This window comes from Amblyomma maculatum, chromosome 4, assembly GCF_055883805.1.
Source record: "Amblyomma maculatum isolate TAMU_Amacu chromosome 4, ASM5588380v1, whole genome shotgun sequence".
Classification (NCBI taxonomy): domain Eukaryota; kingdom Metazoa; phylum Arthropoda; class Arachnida; order Ixodida; family Ixodidae; genus Amblyomma; species Amblyomma maculatum.
This window is the reverse complement of record NC_139347.1, coordinates 96,509,912-96,533,543: the sequence shown is the minus strand read 5'-3', so window position 1 is coordinate 96,533,543 and position 23,632 is coordinate 96,509,912. Positions and strand designations below refer to the sequence as shown.

Below are 23,632 nucleotides of genomic sequence, written 5' to 3'. Positions count from 1 at the left end.
ATGATAACTGGACCGATGTTTAAAGCATTTTCTTTGAAGTGGCGTACCATGGGCGTACTAGCAAAAAAAAAAAAAAAAATTACCTAAATCGGTTATACTCAAAGAATTTAAATTTTGTAAGTTGCGAAATTTCTCATAGGGCCCACTGAAAAAACGTTAATTCTGATTGGTAAAAATATTGGTGTTTACAAATAGTTCAAAATTTTAGATTGCAGTAGCAAAATTATTAAATATCATAGCCGTAGAAGTAATTAGGGTGGAACAGCAAAAGATTTTATTGGTCGCTTCCAAATATTCATAAGCCTATTCATAAGCACCGATCATCATTATCATCTTTTATGCCTAAAAATAAAAAAAAAAAAAACGCCGCGCATGCGCAGAACAGGTGCTTGTCATTACAGCCGTGGATAGATAATTGAACTATAGCGACGAAAAAAATGACAAAACTAATACATCTTTGGAATAATGAGAAACGCTTTTTATCAGAGCTCTTCAATCATGTCTTAAATATTACCAGTTGTTAAACTTCCCCTGTATGAAAAAAAAAAAAAAAAAGAACAGCGGTTTTGATTGGTCGAAATTCGGGTGGATGGATAAATGGATAAAATATAGAAGCATCCCCTTTGAAACGGGTGATAGCAGTTGCTTTCACGCTCGTTTTTTTTTTTTTTTTTTTGTATCTTAATTATTGTTTTAAATCGGTTTGTACTATTATTTTATTAATTTAATTTTTGTTTCAAAGTTACTATTACGTCACATTTTTTTTTTATTTTAAGCCAGGATGTATAAGTGTATACGAATGGTGGCTCCGCCCGCAGCTATCAAGGAAACTGCGTTTAAATCGTTTACCACCATAGAAAATCTAATTATTTAAAGACTTGCAGTAGCAAAATATAACAGCCATACATTTAATTAAGATGAGAAAAAAAAGGGAAAAAAAAAGAGTGCGATTTCTAAAAGGCAATTGCCAAAAGCGTTTCTTGACCGCTTCTGCACCCGAAAAATGTACACAAAATTTGGTTACTTTCTTGAAGCGGAGTTTCACAGCTGGTATATAGTGCCTACTGGTATTATCCAAAAGCTCTGCTTTTTATCAAGAGGCATAGTAGAGCTCTTCAATACTACCAGTTGCGTATTAACTCTATGCCAGTTGCGAATGGCGGTTTGATTGGTCAAAATTCGGGAGTTTACGACTTCTAGGAACTCTAGTTTACGATCGGTTGCGGCACCCGCGGCCATTAAAGGAAACTGCGTCTAATTACCAAACTTTCTGATTGTTGATAAATGCACAACCATTATGGAAAACAAAATTATTTGAAGACTTGCAGCAGCAAAAATTATTAGGATAACAGCCATATAGTTAATTAAAATAGAAAATAGGAGAACAAAATTGATTTCCAAAAGGCAATGACGGCAATAGCAAAAAACTTGCATTGAGCGCTACCAATTATGCGCGACAATTCATAGACACCCAGAAAATGCGTACAAAATTCGGTCACTTTTTGAAGCGGAGTTTCGCAACCTGTATGATCCAAAAGCTCTGGTGTCAGGTGTACAGTAGCGCCAGGCCGCCCGTACTGTTCTTTCCTTAGCGGCGGAGGTTGTGAACTAGAAGGAGCGCGCTGGAGTAGTGCTAAGGTATCTGTTAACGTTCTTACATAGAGCTAATACACAAATGTGCACGTTCACGTTAAAGAACCCCAGGTGGTCGAAATTTCCGGAGTCCTCCACCACGGCGTCTCCTCGACCTAAGCAACCTAAGTCGCTTTGGGACGTTAAACCCCACAAACCAAACCAACCAAGTGTGGCAGAAACGCATCCCGCCTCGGTATGCGCGTTAAGAAACGAACGCGACAGGACCGTCTAAACTCACACTTGCCGGAGAAAAAAGTGTGATAGATACTGTGTCAAATTTCTTTTCCTGTAAACGAATTAAATTATATCTAGCACATCAACAAATGCCGACAAGAGGCTAACGATGGGAGGCAAATTATAGGATAGGAAGGGTAGCTAGATACATTTTTTGGTTTTCGGGGTTCGAAGCGATTATGTGTGATATATGCCGTAGAGGAAGGCTCCGCTGTAAATTCGACCACCCTCGTTCTTTAACGTGCGCATGCGCGCACACACACACACACACACACACACACACACACACACACACACACACACACACACACACACACACACACACACACACACACACACACACACGTACACACACACACACGTACACACACACACACACACACACACACACACACACACACACACACACACACACACACACACACACACACACACACACACACACACACACACAAAGAGGAAGAAATGGGCATATTATTATTATTATTATTATTATTATTATTATTATTATTATTATTATTATTATTACATGTAGAACGATGAGAGGATAACCGATGGTCGCTTAGGTATGGCCCCTTCTATAGCCACCATAGCTTAGGGTAACAAATTGGATTCCAATAAGGGAAGGAAAGCGTAGCAGGGGGCGGCAGAAAGTTAGGTGGGCGGATGAAGTTAAGAATTTCGCAGGGGTCAAGTGGATGTAGCTAGCACAGAACCGGGTTAATTGGAGAAATATGGGAGAGGCCTTCGCTACCTTCGCCCTGTAGTGGGTATAGGGTGCGTTCCAATTCTTAGACGTCTAGCAAGACTGCTTCGTAGACGTCTACTGGTTCGCGTATTGGAACGCGTTTACCTGTCTACGCCTGGCGTCACCTCGCGACATAAAGGTTGAACTAAAACGTTAGAATAATTATTATAACGCTGCTTTCTTTAAAGATTTACGACAATACAGGTGAAAATCACGTTTTTAACGGTTCGCCGATTTTTTGCAGCAACAATATTACATGTGTAATCGCCACAACGTAGATAGAATATTAATAGGTTAACTTGTAGCAGACCGACTTCTCACGCAATGAGCCCATTGACCTTGATGAGCCCGCTCACGAATTGACGGAAGAGAACGTTAGTCCGTTTTTCCTTTTTTTTTTTATTACTGATGCTGAAGTGTACATGCTTCTCAGGTGTCTCATTCACACAGCTGTAATAATGAAAACATGCAAAATACTGTAAACTTGAGGAGATTACAGACGAAAGGTAATAACCGGCTACAGCAAACGAAAAAATTCATGCCGTTACACCTGTTGTCTGTAGTCACTAGACGAGGAAACCAAAGACAACTCGTTTTAATAATGTACAGGCACAAAAAAATCAATGCGCAACAAGTCGGCATCGTCAGGCGAGTTCGTTCTTCCCAGATTAACTGGAAATCCGCGGAAGAGTTTGACACGGTTACTACAGCAAGATAGAAACACACACGTGCGCCGTACAGCAGCCGTCCTGACTCCCGGCGAGGTGCCCAGAAGGCGACGAGTTCGTCAATAACATCAAGACTGAAGAAACTCGTCAAGTTAAAAAAGAAGACCAACAGCATCCAACGCACGCTTTCCTCTCAGAGCGCGGTACAAAAATCTGCAGTGCTATGAATCTCACGACCATAAAGACAGCTAAATTAGCCTCTAGCTAGCGCATACATTGACGTAACAACTCACGTTTGAACGATCGCTCATATGCATACTCCGGCGTTCGCAAAGAGCACGACCACCGTACAGCTACTGCAATCACCGCACGCACGACTCGCTCAGCACGAACCGCGCTCTGTCCGCCATGTTTAGACAGCAAAGTAGTCTGCATCGATGTTGACTTCGGCGAAGCCGTCTTCGCGAGACTGCTTCGCGAGAATTGGAACGCGTCCCAAGATGGCGGCTGCTCGCGTAGCCGTCTAAGTAGACGTCTACGAGGGGGTATTGGAACGCACCCATAGTCAGGCTGATGATGATGATGATGATGATGATGTATATATATCGCACAGAACACGGGCAACACGGGTGCCAGCTTTTTATTTGTGTGCTGCCGAGCGACACGAATTGAATTAATGGCCAATTAAATGACCGGTACAATTGATAGAATCAGCTACAGTCTTTTATTTTAACTACGTCAGTATGATCTACTTGTGAAATAAGGTCATTTCAATTAATCTGGGAGAACAGAAATATACATGGAAACTCCTGCATTGCTATAATTCACCCTCAAATGTTACAACTATTTTAATTAAATACAGTCAGATAAAGTCCAATGGATGTTGCTGACTCATTTAAATCTCAACATTTTTGCAGTGTCCAAGCGCAGCAGACATGAAGTGTGTGCTTGGTGTGTGTAGTGTGTAGAGTTACGTATGAGACACAGCAAGTGCAAACAAAAAGATGCCAATGAACAACTATGAGCCGTTGATGCCGATGTCGGTCTCCTGGTTTCGCATGGATCGTAGCACAATGACTGCCTTTGCAGAGGTTGTTGCGGGTAAGTATTTGCTCCCAAGAACCGTTCCTCGGTCTCATTTTGAATATGTGACGTGCTTTGCGCTCGTAACACTTTCTTTCACTGTGTCAGGTCATTCCGCGCTAAGTGGTTCGTGCAGCGACGCGCGCAAAAAGGCCGTTGGCGCGGAGCTTGTTCAAAATGGCCTCGACACGATGTTGAATGCATAGTTTGCATGTCTTGTCTGCAAACTCTTCCGCACTGCCGAGGCAGCTCTGCGGCAGCGTGTTTTCTTATTTTGCTGGCTGCTTGAATACTGGCTCGGACAGACTTTTTGGTTCGAAAATGAGCTACATTGACGGGACGCTGGAAGTGGCAACCAATGCTTTGGTACGGTGATGTGGGCGCTATCTGCTTTTTGCCGCGTTGTTTACGGACGGGGCACTGTGGTTTGATGGTCCTTGTAGCCGAATATTTGTTGCTGTAGAAGTTCTGGAACAGCTATGCTTGCAGCCAGTAGAGCTCTCAAAGTCGCTGACATCTACCCTATTTTGCCGATCTCAGTGGTTTACCCAAACTTTGCGAACTTGTACTCACTTTCACGCATGCTCTGTGGATTCTAGGCTTCCTAAATACCGAATGAGAGGCACGCTTGGTTTGCTTATTAAACCGTATAACGTGAGCTGCATTGTTCGGCGAGCGCTTGTGATTATCTAGGCAATCGTCGCATGCCCATGTGCTGTCAAGTTGCAGTGTGCTGTAGTTGCTGTAGTGTCTAGTTGCGCGTTCGGCTCTTGTGCGCCGTTAAAATAGTTGCTGTAACTTTTAACGACCAATAGAGTGATTTTTAATTTGTTTATGCTTCGCAGGTCTCTGCTGGCAATGTTAGTAAAGTAGGGTGCTGTCGCTGGCTGCAACTTGGCTTTGGACGGCAAGGTCACGGAAATCACGTAAAACACAACCGTGTTCCAGACAGCAGCGAGCAGGTATGACTTCATGATTTTATATGCAACTTTGTAATGCGTTCCTTTGCGCGAAGTAACTAGTTAATGCCCTTGATTTTGAGACAGGTAGGCCTTTAAAAGGCTGTATTGGCACGTTCCTTACCGCCTGGATTCCGTCATCTAAGCAAATAAAGCATAAACTGTCATTAATATGCATGCCCACTACTGTGCTTCGAATAGCGTGTAATTCTAAGCGGTTGGACTTGTCGCACTGTCAATGGCAATGTCGCTATTACTTTCACCCAGAGCTTCAAACTGTATGCTACAACTTGTTCTTCAAATTTTGCAAAAGGTATTTTTGGGTGTGGCGAGAAGCCGACTGCTGTCATGAAATTAACCGTTTGCAGAAGCTTTGCACAGCAGCTAGAACCACTGCTTCAATTTTACCGTTATTGAGTTGTTTGGTGCCTTTTTAAAGCCTTTAAAAAAGTGTTTGGCTGCTTTTCTGTTCAAAAGTCTGTTTCTCTTGCATTGCTGAAAAAGCCCTACATTTCTTCTTTTGTGTTGCAACGTTTTCAGTGATTGCTGTGCCTGTTTTCATTGAATGCACATCTGATGTGCGTCCACATTGAAATTGGGAAAACTTATGGCAATCGTTAGGTCCCAATGAATGGCTTCTGAACACGCCTTCGCACACTGGTTTATAGGCACCGTGCAGGAGTAACTTGTGCCACGATGCGTGCACCCCTCGATTCTTGTGGGGACGAGTGCGCCCAGCCGCGCCGCGGATACGCGGCGGATCTGCTGTGCATGGGTTGCATTCGCCGTTCGTTCTTTCTATTCGTGGCATTCTATGGTCACAAATGAATTGCTAGGTTGCAGTTGCTGGGTTGCACACATTTTCACTGGCCTGATAAAATATTTTTCACGTCCCCAAATAGGCTTGACGAAGCGAAGCAATGCTAAGTTTGGATCGCTGCCGTCCAACGAGCAGTGAGCTGACAATCATGCCCGGATTTGCTGCGGCCAGATTTTCCGCGAAGTGTTTTTCCCAAAAGAGCACATACTACCTTCACCTGTGTTAGCAGGCTTCTAAACTCATCAAAGGGGGAAAAAAAAGGAAAAGGAAAAAGAAATTGGAAAACTCTGGCATCAGCACTATCCGCATGGATGTCGAAGTACCAGCTGTCTGCTTTACCCTCCTCTGTTAATGTGATTCATAAAGCCATGTCTGCCATTCCATACACTTTATTCGTATAGTTGCGTTAGGGACATTTCGATGTCTACCGAGCGGTTGAACCTAGAATGATGAATGATTAATTTTTTTTTTTTACTTATTCGGGGACGCTCTGAACAGATCTTGCATTCATTACACTTCATCCTGCTCCAAACAAGTGGTCGAGTGGCTAGCTGCCACCATCTTAACTTAATTTTGAGGCAGAAGACTTGAAAGTATGATTAAATAGGCTATAAGTATCATTACAAAAAAGAAAAAAAACAACAACCTAGCATTCAAGTCTGGATTTGAGGTAGGACGTTCTTTCAATGAAAGAGAAAAGTAGGCATGCTACAATCCCTACATGCCTGGCAGAGAAGAAAACATGTATGTGTATTAGAAACCGTAAATCGCTTGTTGTGTCATGCTGTAATGGAGTTTCCTGTTGTCATAGCTGCGTTGCTGTATCAGTGACCACTTGTGCGAGCACCGCGTGGACAGAGCGATCAGTGTGAATCTGCCATCCTTTCCTTCATCGTTGAGAAAAGTGGCAAGTGCCTCACCAGAAAGACAGCTAAAACTTTTCAAAAGTCTTCTGCATAATATAAGTACTTGCGGCATTGTCAAGGCCCGGTAATCGTTCTTGAGCTTTCAGGCTTTTCGCATTGTTTATTATTTTTTTAGGCTTTTTTCTCCGTTTCGTCTCCAGCTTCACTCATTCCTCACCCATTCTTCTCCCATATTCTTTTTATCCTTTTTCGCCACTCAATTCCCTACAGGTTTACTTTTCCGTATTTTGTTCTCAGCCAGTCCCGTTTGGAGCGTTCGAGGCTGGCTTTATGTGAAGCAGCTGTACCACACGTGGAAGAAAGAGTTTTCGCCACGAATGTTTTTTTTTTTTTGTATTTTTGTATTCTACATTTTCACCATGTTTCTGTATCCCCCCCCGCATTTTGCGCGGCCTTTCCCAGTTACGTGCGCTTCTCCTTCTCTTGTCTTGTGTTTCTCGTGTTTCCAGCCTAGAAATAATCGCCCAGCAGGTAGCTAGGGCTCGTCAGTGTCTCTCCGTCTTGTGTCGTGTGGCTCCCGCATTGTTCATGCCTCGCTACATCACTCCAGTACTCCAGTTGGCCGAAAGTGCCACCATTTCGCTGCGCAGACCTCAATTTCATTCCCACGGCCGCCTCTTTCAAGCGCGCGACCTGCCCAGATGGCCCCACCTGTCCCTGAAAAAATCCTCCGGCGCCCACTCTTGGCGCTGCCTGTTCGCTGCGAGTGCTGCCCCCTGGGTTTCTGCACGGTGCCCATATAGTTTAGTGGCAACCTTTCGGCTGTAAAAACAATTTTGGCATTAGACTGGAAGACTAAGAATGACAACTGCAGTAGTGCTCAAAGGACTATCAAATATTTCCCTGTGGTCAGGAAACGGGCAGCTTACAAATGAAAACATCAAACTTGTCTCGCTTATAATAGGTTTCCTCATTAAAATCGTGTTCAGTGGTTCAATCGACGTCTGAATGGGTTCCAAGAGGGTAGTCCCCATCTAGAATAAGTCCCAGAGGAGCTTGTTCCAGGATCGGTTCCAGTTGCAAGAACACTTAGCATTGGTCACGTTTTTAAATACTGGAAATTGGATTCTGAATAGTTAGCCACTACTTTGCTTGAAATATGTATCGTTTTATCAGCCAGTATATTCACATTCTAGGCAGAAAAGGGTGCCTGCAGTTTAATACATTATCCAGCAGTGGTCTTTTTTAAAAAGTAATATCCCGTTGACGAGAGCAAAAAAAAACAAAACTCAAAATTAACTGTTTGTCGAAAATTTTCTGAAAGAATTTACCCCCACTGTCAAATTTTTTCTGATTGCTGATTTTAAACAAGCTATATTGTGAAAGTCCGGATAAATAGGCAAAAAATGTATTGGGAGAGTATTACAGTCATAGCATCACTGAAACTAAGAGCAATAACACCCTGTAAGTGTCAATAAGCTGAGAGAGCACCAGCAAATATAAAAATCAGCCTTCACGGGCCTCCGCTATCGTCCCAACAAGGATAGGGATCAACTAGAGAGCTATCCACACATCGCACCAAAAGTCACAATGAGTTTTATTTTTTATTTTCTTAATATTTTTTTTTTTTTACTGCAGAATGGTAAACAATTCTGCAACATTTCTTGCAAGTCCTAGAAGGTCTTCACAGGCTCCTAATAGCATCACAACAAAGCTAGAGATAAAATTTCGCGCTTTTGCTGCAATCGCGCGGGGAAACCGAAACCATGAGGGCGCGCTGCCGCAAACAGTGCGCAGCGCGACAGATAGTTATGGTCAGTTTTCTTTTCCTATGCAAGAACAATTTTTCAATACTTCTTGTACACTTTAGAAGATGGCAGCACCGTGAGTCTCTTCGGAAGGGTGTGAAATTTTAAACACATGCTCAGCGCAGTATGTGGTGAAAACCCCTAGGGAGAAATTTTGGCCACAGTGCCTGTACAGCAAAAAAATTCCAGTAACTATGGTTTCTGACGAGCACGTGCTAGAACTTTTCCCTGCTGAGATTATTGCACGCAGCACTGAATGGTTCTATTTCAAGCGATGGGCTGGAAAACCTTATATGACTGAGAATGACTTTGGTGTGTTAGTTCCAGCTGGAAATGCAGTGCCTAGCTGTCCTTTGGTCCCATATAGTGCAATTTGCCTCAAACGGGGATTATATAAGGGGCGAGTTGGTATGAAAAATGCTGGTGTTTAGTGCACTCATGATAGTTCCTGTTACTATTATTTAGCATTAGCGAATGCTTTATGAAAAAAAGCTGTGGTTTGGAGCAAATGCCATCTTGGGGGACTATTATCTTATTTTTGAATTGCAACTGACTGAGGACAGTGTTGTGAGTTCAAGGTAGCACTGTTATTGATGTGGGAGTGCTTTTTGTCATTGTCAAGGCCAATTGGTCGCAGGCGAGACTGCAGTGCTCTCAGCCTCTTTAACTGGAAATATTGTTTGCATCTGCTTTCAGCACATCCTGCATTAATTGGTACTAGCTGAGACCGCTTGATTCCTAACTGCCGATTTTTACGTGGAAAGTGTGTGTTCACTAGACTTCTAGTTAAAATCTTCACATTTTGGTTAGTGCTGCCGAAACCATTTGAATCTCAGTCAAGGCTATTTTCCGGGGCACGGTTCAAAGGTTTTAGTTGAATGCTAACTCTAAGGAGACAGCTTAGAGACAATTTATATAAAAAATTATAATGCATGTTTTTCAATTAACATGTGGAACTGCTCGTACAATTTAGCTAATATTTAGCCACACTGGGCATTGTGGAAGTAGAAGAGTGGCGTGTGGTGTTATATTACTTTGTGGCAGTGCAATGAAGAGCAGCTGTGGGATTGTGTCCAGCCCTGGCAGTTAGTTGACATACGATTTTCCTAGCCGTGTCAGTTGAGCCAGCAACAGACAGGCGGTGTATCGGGGGCCAGGTGTTGTCCTCTATACCAGACACAGCACACTTGTGCAATGGTACCAGTAAAAGGAGAGACCCAGCAGCTGTATAGAGCTTTGCATGGGGCAGCATTAGTTTCCATTCCATACTGCTCACTGAATTGACATGAGCTGGAAACACTGAAAGGTTGTACAGCTGAAGAATTTACCTGGTATAGCTAATGTCTAATCTGTATAATCTGCCTCTTGTGCCCAGTGACACTTAATCATTTATTTGTTCGGTACTGTTATCTTGGCACGGCACTAGATGGAGCGATAAGGAGAAGCATAGGGGGAAGGGGGGAGGGGGGGGGGGGGAGTTTTAAACGTATGGTAGGCATGAGATGCCTGCTTGTCATTGCAGTGCATACAAATAACAAAATGTAGTGGTGATAGCTTCCTACACCAACTGTTGAAACCGAAACAGTTGAGGAAAGAAAATCGATTATAAATTATTCAGTGGTCGTAGGCGGTGTCTTAAGCATTATTACAAAGGATAAAACTCGAACTCAGAAATTTGGTGTCGTTTTGAGGAAATTTTGGAAACCTTGGCTTGTGTTGCTTACTAAGCATTCATGAATGACTCTAGTAGTGTACTACCTTGTGCACTTTCTAGTGATAGCTATTTAAGTGAAGGGTTTGTGGTAATCATACCTAAATATGGAAACAAACATATTTATAGCCTATGTCTATAGTTTAGCAGTGTCTTTCACTCTCTTCCATAGCTTTCTTTTTGCTTAAGTCCAGAAAGAAAATCATACTATAAGGTTTAGGCAGTGACGTCAAGCATTAGCCAGGCAGTGCTTATGTTAATTATGGAGGTATTGCCACAAACCCTTGTGATCTTTATTTGTTTCTGCTGAAGGCTGCTGGTACTTAACACTGCTTACTGTACTGTGCAGAACAATCTCGTGCTCTTTGTTTTCCCTCAGTGTTAACTGATCGATGTCGCTGTGGAGGAGGGGGTGCTTGCGAACACTCTCAAGGATGGGTTACACACAACGTTCCCCCTAAAAATAGAAGAATGAGTAGCTGTCACTTTAGCTCAGTTGGTAGAGCAATGGGCATAAAACTCGAGGTCGTAGGTTTCAATCTTGCTGGCGGCAGGTGGTTCTCTTATCTTCTACTTTCTAATCAGTTATCTCCATAATTGCCCGATTACTTCACGTAAATTTGTGCACGCACAAAAAAAGTCTCCTAGGCTTTCTTTCATGACGGTAGCTGTTGGCTTTTTCTTGTTATATATTTCTTAATGCAGCCTCGCATTTCGCCTTCGAAAAAATTGTCTGTCGGCATTCTTCATTTGAAGCCCCGCATCTAAAAATTCACGAGCATGCCTCCAAGAGGCAGGCTTTCAGCGGGAGAATGTTAGTAACCTCAAATTGAAAAAAAAAAAAAATAAAAATAAAAAAAAAATGCCCATTAGCATTGGTATTAACTTTTCGAAGCATTTCAGCCTCGAAAAGTTGCGAGCATGCCTCCGGAAGATGGTAGTTGGCAGGTGACACGGCTGGACACCAATAAGTCGGAGGTAAAAGCGCTCACTCGCACGCATTTTTCTTTCACTCAAGGAGTCACCAGGAGTGTGGTTTTGTTGTGTGATATCGCGAGACCAGTCGGCAGTTGGAAGGAGCTACCAACACTGGCAGCTCCTTTCATATTGGAGGGCGACATGGGCATTAAACATACGGGGGACCCTTGTACTCCCGTTTGAAGCCGCCTCGAAAAATCACTTGCGGACCTTTGGGAGGTGGCATGGGAGTGTCCAGTTCGCTGACCACATGACAATGACCATCTCATGCTTGAAACCTTCACTGGAAAGAACTGTCAATGGCAGCAGGATATCCCGCATGGTTTAAGTCACCTGATAGGATAATGCTGCTGTACAATGAAGGATTCGCCCCGCCGGGGTGGCGCAGTGGTTTCGGCGCTCGACTACTGTGCCCAAGGAAGCGGGATCGAATCCCGGCCTCGGCGGCTGCGTTTCGTTGGAGGCGAAACGGAGTGGCGTCCGTGTGCTGTGCGATGTCAGTGCACGTTAAAGAACCTCAGGTGGTCGAAATTTCCGGAGTCCTCCACTATGGCGTCTCTCATAGCCTGAGTCGCTTTGGGACGTTAAACCCCACAAACCAACCAACCAACAATGAAGGATTCAGAAACGAGCGATAATGTCTCTGTCATTTTTTTTACATAGGCAAAAACATTATCATGTAGCATGCTGCAGAAAAGTAACGCTCTTTTGTGCATGCTAATGAATCTTATCAAAGTGAGTTTTCATGGCTGCTACATCTTCGTGAGCCAGTCCTGTCCAGGCTGCCATATTAACCACGCAATGGGAACCCGGCCGTTGCTTTGCAACTGCGGCAAATTTTATGGCACAGATGCCAGGTCGTGGTAAATGTCTCACCTGATGTCTGTATTGCGAGAGCCTACATTTAGCATGTGCAGAGCTGCAACCGTGTCCAAGCAGCACTTTAGCTTCCATTGGTGCTTCACCACTGCTGTGTTGCATGCACGCTGACACCGGGCGCACTTGTGGGCGGCATCCTTGCTGCACCAGTAGTGTGCAGTGCTTTCGCTTTGCTCTCACTACTGTCCTGCGCTGCAGCATTCCATCAGATTATGAATGCTATAACTGCTGTGTCACGGCAGCAGGTTGATAAAATTGCTAATGTATAACTACACTGAGTAAACATATAGTCTCTTGTTGATGCTACAGTCTATGCTGCCAAGTTTACATGGCTCTTATATTGTTAGCATGGAACTGCTGTCTTGGTGTCAGCCTAGGCTTGCTTGTCTACTCTACTTCGTGGTTATCAATTCTGGTTTTTGGGTAGGGAATAGCACTGAATACCAAACAAAATGCGAAATATTTTGCAAGATGCCTTATTGCTGCTTTCTAAATGGTGCATTAAGTGTGCCTTATTTAAGGGAACCTTTTTGTTTTTGTCACAGTAAATGAAGAAACATACATAAGGCACCTCCTCCGCTGTTTTTATGTGCCATATTTGGAGTCTTTGGGCTCACATTCTTTTTTTATGTCCTATGTAGTATTCATATTCACATAGAGCTTCTCATTTTCTTATTTTTCATCCCTTGTTGTGGCTTTCAAAATTTTATAGGAGCACTAGCAACACGCTAATACTGTAAGTACCATTATTTTTAATTCAAACTGTGCCCTTCGAGATATCCAAAACTGGGAAAATTCACCAATTGAACCTCAGGCCACCCAAGATAGACAGGTCACGGCAGAGAGTTCTGACAAAGTGTAATTCACTGGAGAAGGTAATGGCAACCCACTCCAGTATTTCCTGCCAAGAAAACCCTATGGCCAGTCACAGTACCATTAATTATATGGCGCCGGAAGATGAGCCCCCCCAGGTTGGAAGGCGTCCCACATGTTACTGGGGATGAACAAAGGGCGATTCCTAGTAGCTCCAGGACGAATGAAGCGGCTGGGCTAAAGCCAAAAGGACGCTCAGTTGTGGATGTGTCGGGAAGCGACCGGAAAGTCCGATGTTGCAAGAAGATATATCACATAGCAACATGGAATGTAAGATCTATGACGCAAGGTAAACTGGATGTCGTCAAGCGAGAAATGGACAGATTGAACATTGATATCTTGGGTATCAGCGAGCTCAAGTGGACCGGAATGGGAGAATTTAACTCCGGCGACCATTATGTCTTTTTTTGTGGGCACGAATCCAAGAGAAGGAATGGGGTCGCTCTCATAGTAAACAGAAGAATGGGCAAAGCAGTGCTAGGGTACAACCCCAAAAACGACCGAATGATTTCACTTCGGATCCAAGGTCAGCCTTTCAACATAACAGTTATCCAAGTCTATGCACCGACCACTGCTGCTGAAGAAGCTGATGTTGAGAGATTTTATGCGGACCTACAATGCCTTTTAGACCGCACCCCATCATCAGACGTCGCTTTTCTCATAGGAGACTGGAATGCTAAGGTCGGGAGTGAAGAAATATCCGGAATTATAGGCAAGTTCGGTCTTGGCGAGCCAAATGAAGCTGGGCAGAGGCTAGTAGAGTTTTGTCAAGAAAACAACCTGACCATAGCGAATACTCATTTTCAACAGCCCAAGAGGCGCCTGTACACATAGACTTCACCGGACAGTCTGTACAGGAATCAGATCGATTATATTCTTTGCCGGCAGAGATGGAGAAGCGCTATACAAGCAGTAAAAACAAGGCCTGGGGCCGAATGTGGCACCAATCATCAGCTTCTTGTTGCCAAAATTAAGCTTCGATTGAGGAAAACGCAGAAAACTAGAAGGACTTTCAGGTATGATCTGGATCAAATTCCATTAGAATATGCTGTGGAAGTGAGGAATCGATTTCAAGAATTAGATCTGGAAGAGAGAGAGCCCAAAGAGATGTGGACTGATGTTCGTGATATAATACAAGAAGTTGCTACTAAGGAAATGCAAGAAAGCAAACTGGTTATCTGAAGAGGCTTTGCAAAAATAGCTGAGGAAAGGAGGATGGCAAAAGTTATGGGGGAAAGAGAAAGATACAAGGTTCTCAATGCGGATTTTCAGAAAATAGCAAGGAGAGATAAGAATGCCTTCCTGAACATACAGTGCCAAGCAGTTGAGGACAACAGCCAATTAAGGAACACTGGAGCTCTGTATAAGACAATCAAAGATATCAAAGGAAGCTTCTGTGCTAAGCTGGGCGTGATAAAGGACAAACAAGGCAAGGACCTCACCGAAGCCTCAGAGATAAAGAAGAGGTGGCAGGAATACACAGAAGAACTGTACAAGAAGGACCCGAATGTGCAAACCCAACATAAGACGGTTGTGATTGCTGAACTCGAGCCGGGCATCCTGAAGAGTGAAGTTGAATGGGCCTTAGCCAGCCTTGCTAAGAACAAAGCTAGCGGAATTGATGGCATTCCAGCTGAGTTGCTTCAAAACCTCAACCATGACGCTGTTAACATTCTGCATACATTATGTCAGAAGATTTGGACAACCCTGCAGTGGCCACAGGATTGGAGGAGGTCAGTTTATATCCCCATTCCAAAGAAAGGCAGTGCCAAAGATTGTTCCAACTACCACACGATCGCGCTTATTTCGCATGCTAGCAAGGTGATGTTGAAAATCCTCCAAGGTAGGCTACAGCAGTATGTGGATCGGGAGCTTCCGGACGTGCAAGCTGGGTTTCGCAAGGGCAGAGGAACTAGAGACCAAATTGCTAACCTTCGCTGGATCATGGAAAAAGCAAGAGAGTTCCAGAAACCCATCTACTTCTGCTTTATTGATTATGCGAAAGCGTTTGACTGCGTAGATCACAGCAGATTGTGGCAAGCTCTCCAAGAGATGGGAGTTCCAATTTACCTCATCTGTCTCCTCAGGAACCTGTATGAAGGGCAAGAGGCCACAGTCAGAACTGGGCATGGTCTTACTGATTGGTTTCCGATCGAGAAAGGAGTGAGGCAAGGCTGCATACTGTCGCCCTGCCTATTTAACCTATATGCAGAGTGCATCATGAGGAAGGCCGGTCTGGACGAGTCTTCAGCTGGAGTGAAGATTGCTGGAAAACGTATCAACAACCTTAGATATGCTGATGATACCACTTTAATGGCAGAAAGTGAAGTGGAACTCAAGAGACTTCTGATCCGCGTACAAGAAGAGAGTGAGAAGTTTGGGCTTAAACTGAACATTAAAAAGACAAAGATCATGGCGTCTTGCCCTATCAAGTCCTGGAGCATCAATGGACAAGAAGTGGAAGCTGTGACAGATTTTCTGTTCTTGGGCTCCAAGATTACCTCGGAAGGGAACTGCAGCCATGAAATTAGGAGACGCCTGCTTCTAGGAAAGAGAGCAATGGTTAGCCTTGACCGCCTAGTAAAGAGCAGAGACATTAGTCTGCCAACCAAGATCCGTATAACTCGTGCTATGGTCTTTCTAGTTGTGATGTATGGATGCGAGAATTGGACTGAAAAAGGCTGACCGCCAAAGAATTGACGCGTTTGAATTGTGGTGCTGGCGAAGACTCTTGAGAGTTCCTTGGACTGCCAGAAGATCAAATCAGTCGATATTGTCGACCATAAACCCTGACTGCTCATTGGAGGGTCAAATTTTAAAGTTAAAGCTCAGCTACTTTGGTCATCTGATGAGAAGAGAGGAGTCGCTGGAGAAAGATTTGATGTTGGGAAATGTTGAGGGTCGCCGGAGAAGGGGTAGGCAGCGAACGCGTTGGTTAGATGGCATCCTCGAGGCACTGCAGATGAAGTTATGTGATGTTAGGAAGATAGTGAGAGACCGGAAAGCGTGGCGTGACATGGTCCATGGGGTCACGAAGAGTCGGACACGACTGAACGACTAAACTGAAACTGAAGATACACATAACATTGGCTTGGCTGACTATGACATTACTGAGGGTGCTGACCAAGTTGACGCATTTGTCACATACATTCAGATAATTACTTGGGCCAGTGTGTTCATTCTTGAGTGTGCAGATGCCTCTCTTGTTTTACCTTGTCTTTTTTGTGTGTCACATAGGCTCGCAAATCTTTCTCCTGTTTAAGCATCTGTTATGAGGGGCCATAATTTTGGCATTCCTCACTGATTGACCATTGCAGAAATATTTGTCGTCTGATATATTAAGTAACCGTGTCTCATAGCTTTGATGTCTATGTCACAGGAGGTTGTAGAGGATACAAGGGCAGGTCAATGAGAGGTCTGCAACAGTATGTGTGTAAAAGACTTGTACGCTCATAGAAACTAAGAGAAACATAGGATAGTTTTGTTGCTTTTTTTCTATGATGTTGTCAATCTAAGTGGGAAATTAGTAGAGTAGTGTAAGAAAGCACGTTCAAAAATGTGTCAACTCAGCCACAGCTGCAGTTGCTGTCCAGGCTTCTACTTTTGAGAGTGTTAACAGTAGTTACAGTGGGAAACATGGAATGTCCTGTAATGAAATGAAACATCATTTATTTGGGCTTTAGAAGCCAGAAAAAACAAGTCTTAATTATGCAGAGATGAATTATCGAGTGACCTCTACTCCCCCGCGGAAAACTGCTGCAAATAACTTGTGTCGTAAATTTATTTTATAAGGGACTAGAGAATTGTCCGCTTTGGGATGAAAACTAGGTGGCAGTGGTGATTTCTCACTGTTTTGTCAAGCGCTTTAGTGTGTGCATGCTGGCAAAAGAGTCTATGCAGAACTGCCTCGTAATGATGAGGGCATCTGTGACCTTGTGTTCGGTACAACTTGCGGAGGGTTTCTTTTAAACGTGGTGTAAAATAAACAGACGGGAGGTGGGGGGGACTGGTGACCTGCCAGTCAGCATCTGAAATGGCGTACAACATGCTGTTGCCATGGCCTGGCAAAAAGCTTGGGAAGATGACGTAAATGCTATGTGTTAGGGCTATTTTACCTTCCAGTGACAAGGGCCCTCCGCTCATCGTTGCACTTGGTGGTTGGTGCACACATGAGAGGTGAGCAGGCAACAATGCACCATGCAACGAAGCCTTGAGGAGGATATTAGGATGATTGCTGATACTAGGATGAGTCGCACCTCGAGATGGCTCCCTTTCCAGAGCATGTTCATAATAACCCGTGCAAACACAGGAGAGCCCTAAATAATGACTGTTCGAAGCCATGGACATTCATGGGTGTCCAACGGGAGCACCCCACCCATCCAAATTGCCGGTGTTTTCAAATTAACGGAGGTTGAAATAACGACGTATTGCTGCACTGCAAATGGCACATTGAACATACAGGGATAGTGGCAGCTTAGTGAGTGGTTTTTATGACTATTGGCTTCTTTTGCATGCATTTGCCGCTCGCATTATATTTATTGTAAACTGTGTGCTATAAATGCACCGTGCATTGTAGCTGCATATTCAAAACATTATATACAAGCAGGGCCCACAAATTCATATTTCTGTCTTGTTCACTGCTGCAAACAATGCAGAACATCCAAAGATGGACGGGTTGGGCGGCTCATCTCAGCGGTACCGTGCTCAGGACCGGGAGATCGAGCAGCGGTATGCCAACCTGCTCACACCTATCCGTGACCTGACAAAGAACTTTGAAGTTGACATTGCCGCCTACCTTGACCAGTACCTTGGGGAGGTGAGTCCACAGTGTCAGTGCAGTGATGGCTGTGCATTAAATTACAGCTGCTGTTATTGCTTAATCTTGCTTGATCTTCTCTTAAATTGCTGTTGATAAAGAATTCACACAGTCGCCACCGGCTTTGCCATCGGCAACGTTGCTACCAGCAAAAACTGTTGCTGCTACTCTTGATAAAGACAGTCAGTTTTATGCTATTATTAGTTTCATTAAATCCACCTTAGTGTTTTCAGTTATAACTTTAACAAAATCGTGTATCTTGGTTTGTGTCATGCTCTGTATAGTCACTGCATGTCACATGCACAGTGGGGCAGTCCTCGTGCTCATAGAGTTGCATTGAGTTACTATGCTAACTCTATATTGTGTTAGAGTTTGCAGCCACCATCTTCCGTTGAGAAAATGAGATTACGGTATGGTAAAGAGTTTTGCTTACAATCACCACAAAAGTGTCTTAGCCAAAAAAGGCCAGCAGTCTGTCCCTTTAATTAAGGTAGGGCTCTGTCTGCTGTTCAATCTGCCAAATACAACAGTGTGTGAAACGCTGAAAAACTCACATAACGTGCTTCTAACTTAACTTCAGTTGTCTGCTTTTGGAACATTGTGTGGGAGTTTTTGATGAAGTAGCCTGTGAAAATAAGGAACAAAAGCTAGGGGGTATGAAAATCTGATATCGATGGGCACCCAAGTGTACGACCGTTCTTCATTGGGAACAGTTATGTGATACGAATCTCCTCTCTTTGCAGCTGTCGCAGATTCCGATCACCTACCAGGAAGGCGAAGCCACCATCAACTTTACGCAGGCTGCTTTCCTCATTCAAGGAAGCGCCTTCGTATACGGCAAGAAGGTAATTGGAAACAACATTTCGTGTCTGGTGTAGTGGGTTAACATGGTTCTGTACAGAATGCGTGCTACGTCATAAACAGACGTTGGTAATAAATTGAGCGGTTCTGCCTGGTGTGACAGCCAGTCTTTTCTTTTCTGCAGTGTTTTGCTATAGGTGACTGAAGTGCTTAGAGCTAAGGGAAGTTTGACATGTTTGTGCATTGGCCAAGCTTTAATGTCACATTGATTGGGCCGGTTTTCTCGGAAGTAATGATTTGTTAGTATTCTTAATTGCTGGCTTCTCTGACTTCCTTTTGTGGTCTTCTGCAACATATTACGGATGCACTTCATGAGTGTGCCTGGTCATAAGTGATGTAGTGACAAAGAATATTTGGGCTAATCGCAACTGGAGCATGCTTACCGGATGACCTGCAGTCTTGTTTTGAAGGTTGCTGTTTGTACTGATTCAGCCTTAGTAATTAAGCGGTTGCATAATGGCCGCATGTGCTTTTCAAAACATAACTGACTGCGGTACGCAAAGGCAACACACAAAAAAAGAAGTGGCCCAGAAAGGGGTCCAAATCACAGCCAGGCTTGTGGTCTGTGCTTTTGCAGGAGAAACGTGGTTTGAGTGTGAACACAGCAAATCATGTTGTAGCAGTGGCATTGATGACGTGTCGAAGAAAAATTTGGGAACAACCCCTCTGTAACATCTCAGAGGCATTCAAATGCTTCTTAGCTTTTGTAGGGCTTCTGTGAAAACTGTGGTATGGGTGTGAAAGAGTTGCTTAGGAAGAACTCAGTCCAATTATCAGTGCTACTAAATTTTGATTGGTTCACTGTTTGCAGTGCGGCTGACATTCACATGGCAGTGTAAGACGTCTTTATTGCGCTGAGAAATTTGAGCTGTCACTTGACTAAAATTCGAGTCTATGACCAGTGTCCAGGAAATTGTGGTTCCTGCGATTTCTTACTGAAAGTAGGTGGAAGTACATACAGCCCAGTCTGAGACGCAGAAATAGAAAAGTTTGTGGCGTCATCATGGTTGGCTTGCAGAAATGGCCTGTGGGGACAAACCTTGTATATGTTATGTTATGTTTTTTGGCTCTGTGGCGGCGGCATAACACATGACACCATGCCTGTGCCGTCGTTTCAGGATGCCTGCTATGTGCTGCGACACGAACTAGTGTATTGCATGCGCCATGTGTTTGGTCCAAGCGATAGCGCTGCTACTTAAATAAGGTGCCCGTGTGCTATGCGATGTCAGTGCACGTTAAAGAATCCCAGGTGGTCGAAATTTCCGGTGTCCTCCACTACAGCGTCTCTCATAGCCTGAGTCGCTTTGGGACGTTAAACCCCATAAACCAACCAAACCAAATTATGGAATACTCTATCAGGCAAATCGGACTTAAAACTGCATAAAGACTTATTGGCTGCCATGAACAGCTGTTGTAGAATGTGCTGCAGAAGCATGTTGACTGTTGGAGAGCTTTTCTGAACTTTTCTAACTTGTAAAGCTTCATTAAGAATTTTTGACTTTTCTTTTGACTTTTTCTTTAGATTGTTGTAATAAGTGAATCTATGTCGGCTTCAAGAACGCGTGAGAGAAACTGTGAACGTATAAAAGGTCACATTTGTCCTATTGCTGAATTTGACCCACATTACTGTGGGGAATGAGCTGTAATCCTTCTGCTCTTTTTACACAATAGCATGTAGGGCTCGTAGTGCCAAAAACTCGCCACCATAGCTTAGTTTTGAGACACGTCAGAAAAAATATGCACGTGATTTGGCATCAAACTGTGACACAACCGTTCCTTTTGCAGCGCTCATACCATTTAGCGTCCATCTGCTAGTCAAATTGGAAGCCGCTTTGTGTTAAGGATTCGAGCTGATGACATATGTACTTTTAATTGTATGCTATTCGTTGAAAGTGTAGGCGTCCACCAAAAACCGAACCAAGTAAAGACGTTTAACACTTTGCCAAATTTCTTGCTAGCCTCTCAATGCCAAAAATTCGCATAACGAAAAGGCAGTTTCAAAGGCACTGTCACATGTACTCTCGAGATGTCTTCAGACACATGATTTGAAGTGATATGATTTGAATGGTCAGGTGTGACTAGTGTGACCACTTTTTTCTGCGTGATCTCTTAATGTGCCAGCAGTAGCTAGCACAGGGCTGCAGGGAGTGTAAGGCATTGTTAATTAGTTGTACTACCTTCATCTTAACACCGTGGGCATCTAAGCATTGTCTCATCTCTTGCCTTCTTGTTATTGCAGGTGGAATACCTTCATACCCTTGTGCATAAAATGGCCGGGGAGATAGCTCGCAACAGGTATCTTTTCTCAATTAAGGCTTTCCATGAATTTTGTTCTGTGTGGGTGATCCCTGGCATTATTCTGTGTAGTAGCAGGGACTAAAGCCGGTCTTCAGTCTTTTTTGATGATGCTTCATGTAATGCTTGGTGCTCTTGTTTGCGCTCCATTCTGTTCTAAGTGTTGGCGCTGTGTTTGAGTGGCTTGGTGTGCAGAAGAGAGCTTTATTCGCGTAGACAAAGTCCGTTAGGTCAATCTGTGGCCCCCTCACTTGCTACCTGCATGCTGAGACAGGGCGAAGGAGGACTGCTATGGGGTTGGGGGTCAGTGTAGGTAGACAGAGGTGTCAGTACTATGCAAATCTATGACAAGTGTGCTGGGCCACAGCCGCAAGCAAAGACAGGCAGATTTCAGTTACATAGTCTACAGTCTCAGGGATGGGATGTGTAGTGTAAATATAAAAGCTGCTTCCAGTCGCAGCAGCTGCAGGGGGAAGAAGTTGGCACTTGTGTGAGTGATACATTGTGGAGCTCTCAAGGTCATGTTGAGATCCAGGTTTGAAAGATGGCAGGGTGGAATCCTTCATTGAGCCCATTGCCTTACTGTTGGGCTGTGCGGTTTCCTCCCATTTTGAAAGCGAAAACGGCGATGCAAGTAGCATAATTAAATGTGCCTTTTTGTCTCTCTTGCTGCATTTCATCCTACTAAAAAGCCATCATACTTAATGAATGTCGCAGCAGTGTAAAAGGCATGCACACGGTGTTTGAAGAATATAAAGCGCGACTGTTCGGAATTGGTGCGATGTTATACTGACATTCATGTTTTGTTTTTTTTTTTTTTTTTTTTACTCATTAGTGCTCTTACTTTTTTTTTCATACATTGATCGCTGCCGTTTATCCGCAGTGCTTAATCTGCAGGACTGTTGCAAAACGCGTTTTCTGTTTCGCAACTACTGTTGCGGTTTTTCTGATTATCTGGAAATGATTGCTTGAAGTATCATATAAGCACCCCTTTCCTTTTTTTGTCATCACAGTGCTCTAACGGTGAAGGGTGCTTAGGTTCAGAAAACCTAAAATGACATATCTCCCTCCCCTCGGCAATGTCTCGGGGGTGGGGGGGAGGTTTCTGGTGAGAGAAATTACATTTTATTTTGACAAATGTGAATGAAAAATAAGTGCGATCAGTGTAACGCACCGCTTGTGTCTGATAATCTGCCACTGCTGCTCAAGTTCATTATGATGCGTGAGCTGCTTGGTAGTGAGTGATTCGTTGTGGTGGTTTGCATGCCTGCGGGGTCCACCTTCTGGGCACCACTGCCACACGTCCTTGATCTTGTTAGACATCACCTCTTCTGTTGTCCACCTTTTTTCTGAAACATTTGTGAGGACATCTTTTGGGAAGCATTCGTTTTTTGGAGTGCTTTTTCCTTTTGAGGATGATATATGGTGGAAGCTTTCAGTTGTTAGCTGTTATGCGTAGCATCACTGTGACAAGCTGCCTCTCTTGTCCTATTGTCTTCACCTTCACTTCTCGTGCTCATACTTCATTAACTGTGCATTCTCTTGGTATGTCTAAAACACTGGCGTCTCGTTGGCATTGCCAATCTGGTTGAGCCCATAGCTGTACTCTCTGCAAAGCTTAATCACATACTGCCAAGTTTTTTTTAAAAATAGATTGGCGGCTTCTGACATATTATTGTCCAGCTTCTGAAAGTCCTTTCTTCTCACCGTATTCTCCACCCAGACCCAACTTGTATCGAACACCATGTGGAAATCGCATTTTTGTTGCCATCTCTGTCACCTTGATCTGGACTACAGTGGCTGTGTCAGTGAAGTCCCTGCATCGTTCCCTGTGAACAAACCTGCTGACTTCTTTTACAAGCTGCAAATGTTAGGCTTTGAAAATGTAGTCCCACTGCTTCCTCCACCTAATGACGCAGGTTTGGTCCACGTTGAATTCTGTGGTGGCTTTGATTTCCTGTGTCTTCGGCAAGCATGATTACTTTTTGCTTGAACGCCAAGGTTCAAGGTGTAGGCAGCCCTGCTCAAACTCAAGCCGACTTCTATTTGGACTGTGAGCCAACTGACACCAAACAGGGCATCGGTGTGCCTGGAAACGTAATCCGGTCGAGTGGCACTGATACTGGGCTCACGTTTTTGGTGTCTTATGCCGCTATCTTTTGAATGTTGTCGGTATCCTGCAGCACAAGGAACCAGAGATAGCTCTGCTGTGCGACTCCGACTGCTCCAGCTCAATAGAGAGAGCAAGTGTGCTTGTCAGCTTGGCTCTGCGCTTTTCCTAGCAAAACAGAAAAGATGCTTCGACATGTATACTGACAAATATTTTTATGAAAAGAGGTTGAGGGCAGAGAAGAAGCAGGCGGGAGGGTGGGTGGGGAGTTGCTTAGAATTGTGAAAC

At 43.9% G+C, this 23,632-nt stretch overlaps 1 protein-coding gene across 1 annotated transcript in view; it reads left to right on the top strand.

Moving 5' to 3' along the window:
• The first annotated feature begins 3,957 nt into the window (after nucleotides 1-3,957).
• Cap-H2 (Chromosome associated protein H2) overlaps nucleotides 3,958-23,632 on the top strand; it is a 95,894-nt gene continuing 76,219 nt past the window's right edge. Inside the window, exons 1-5 of the mRNA XM_084602226.1 lie at nucleotides 3,958-4,386; nucleotides 5,214-5,330; nucleotides 17,918-18,078; nucleotides 18,822-18,923; nucleotides 21,179-21,234. Of these exons, the coding sequence (XP_084458352.1) occupies nucleotides 17,929-18,078; nucleotides 18,822-18,923; nucleotides 21,179-21,234 (308 nt within the window). The 5' untranslated portion in view covers nucleotides 3,958-4,386; nucleotides 5,214-5,330; nucleotides 17,918-17,928. The remainder of the gene's footprint in view (nucleotides 4,387-5,213; nucleotides 5,331-17,917; nucleotides 18,079-18,821; nucleotides 18,924-21,178; nucleotides 21,235-23,632) is intronic.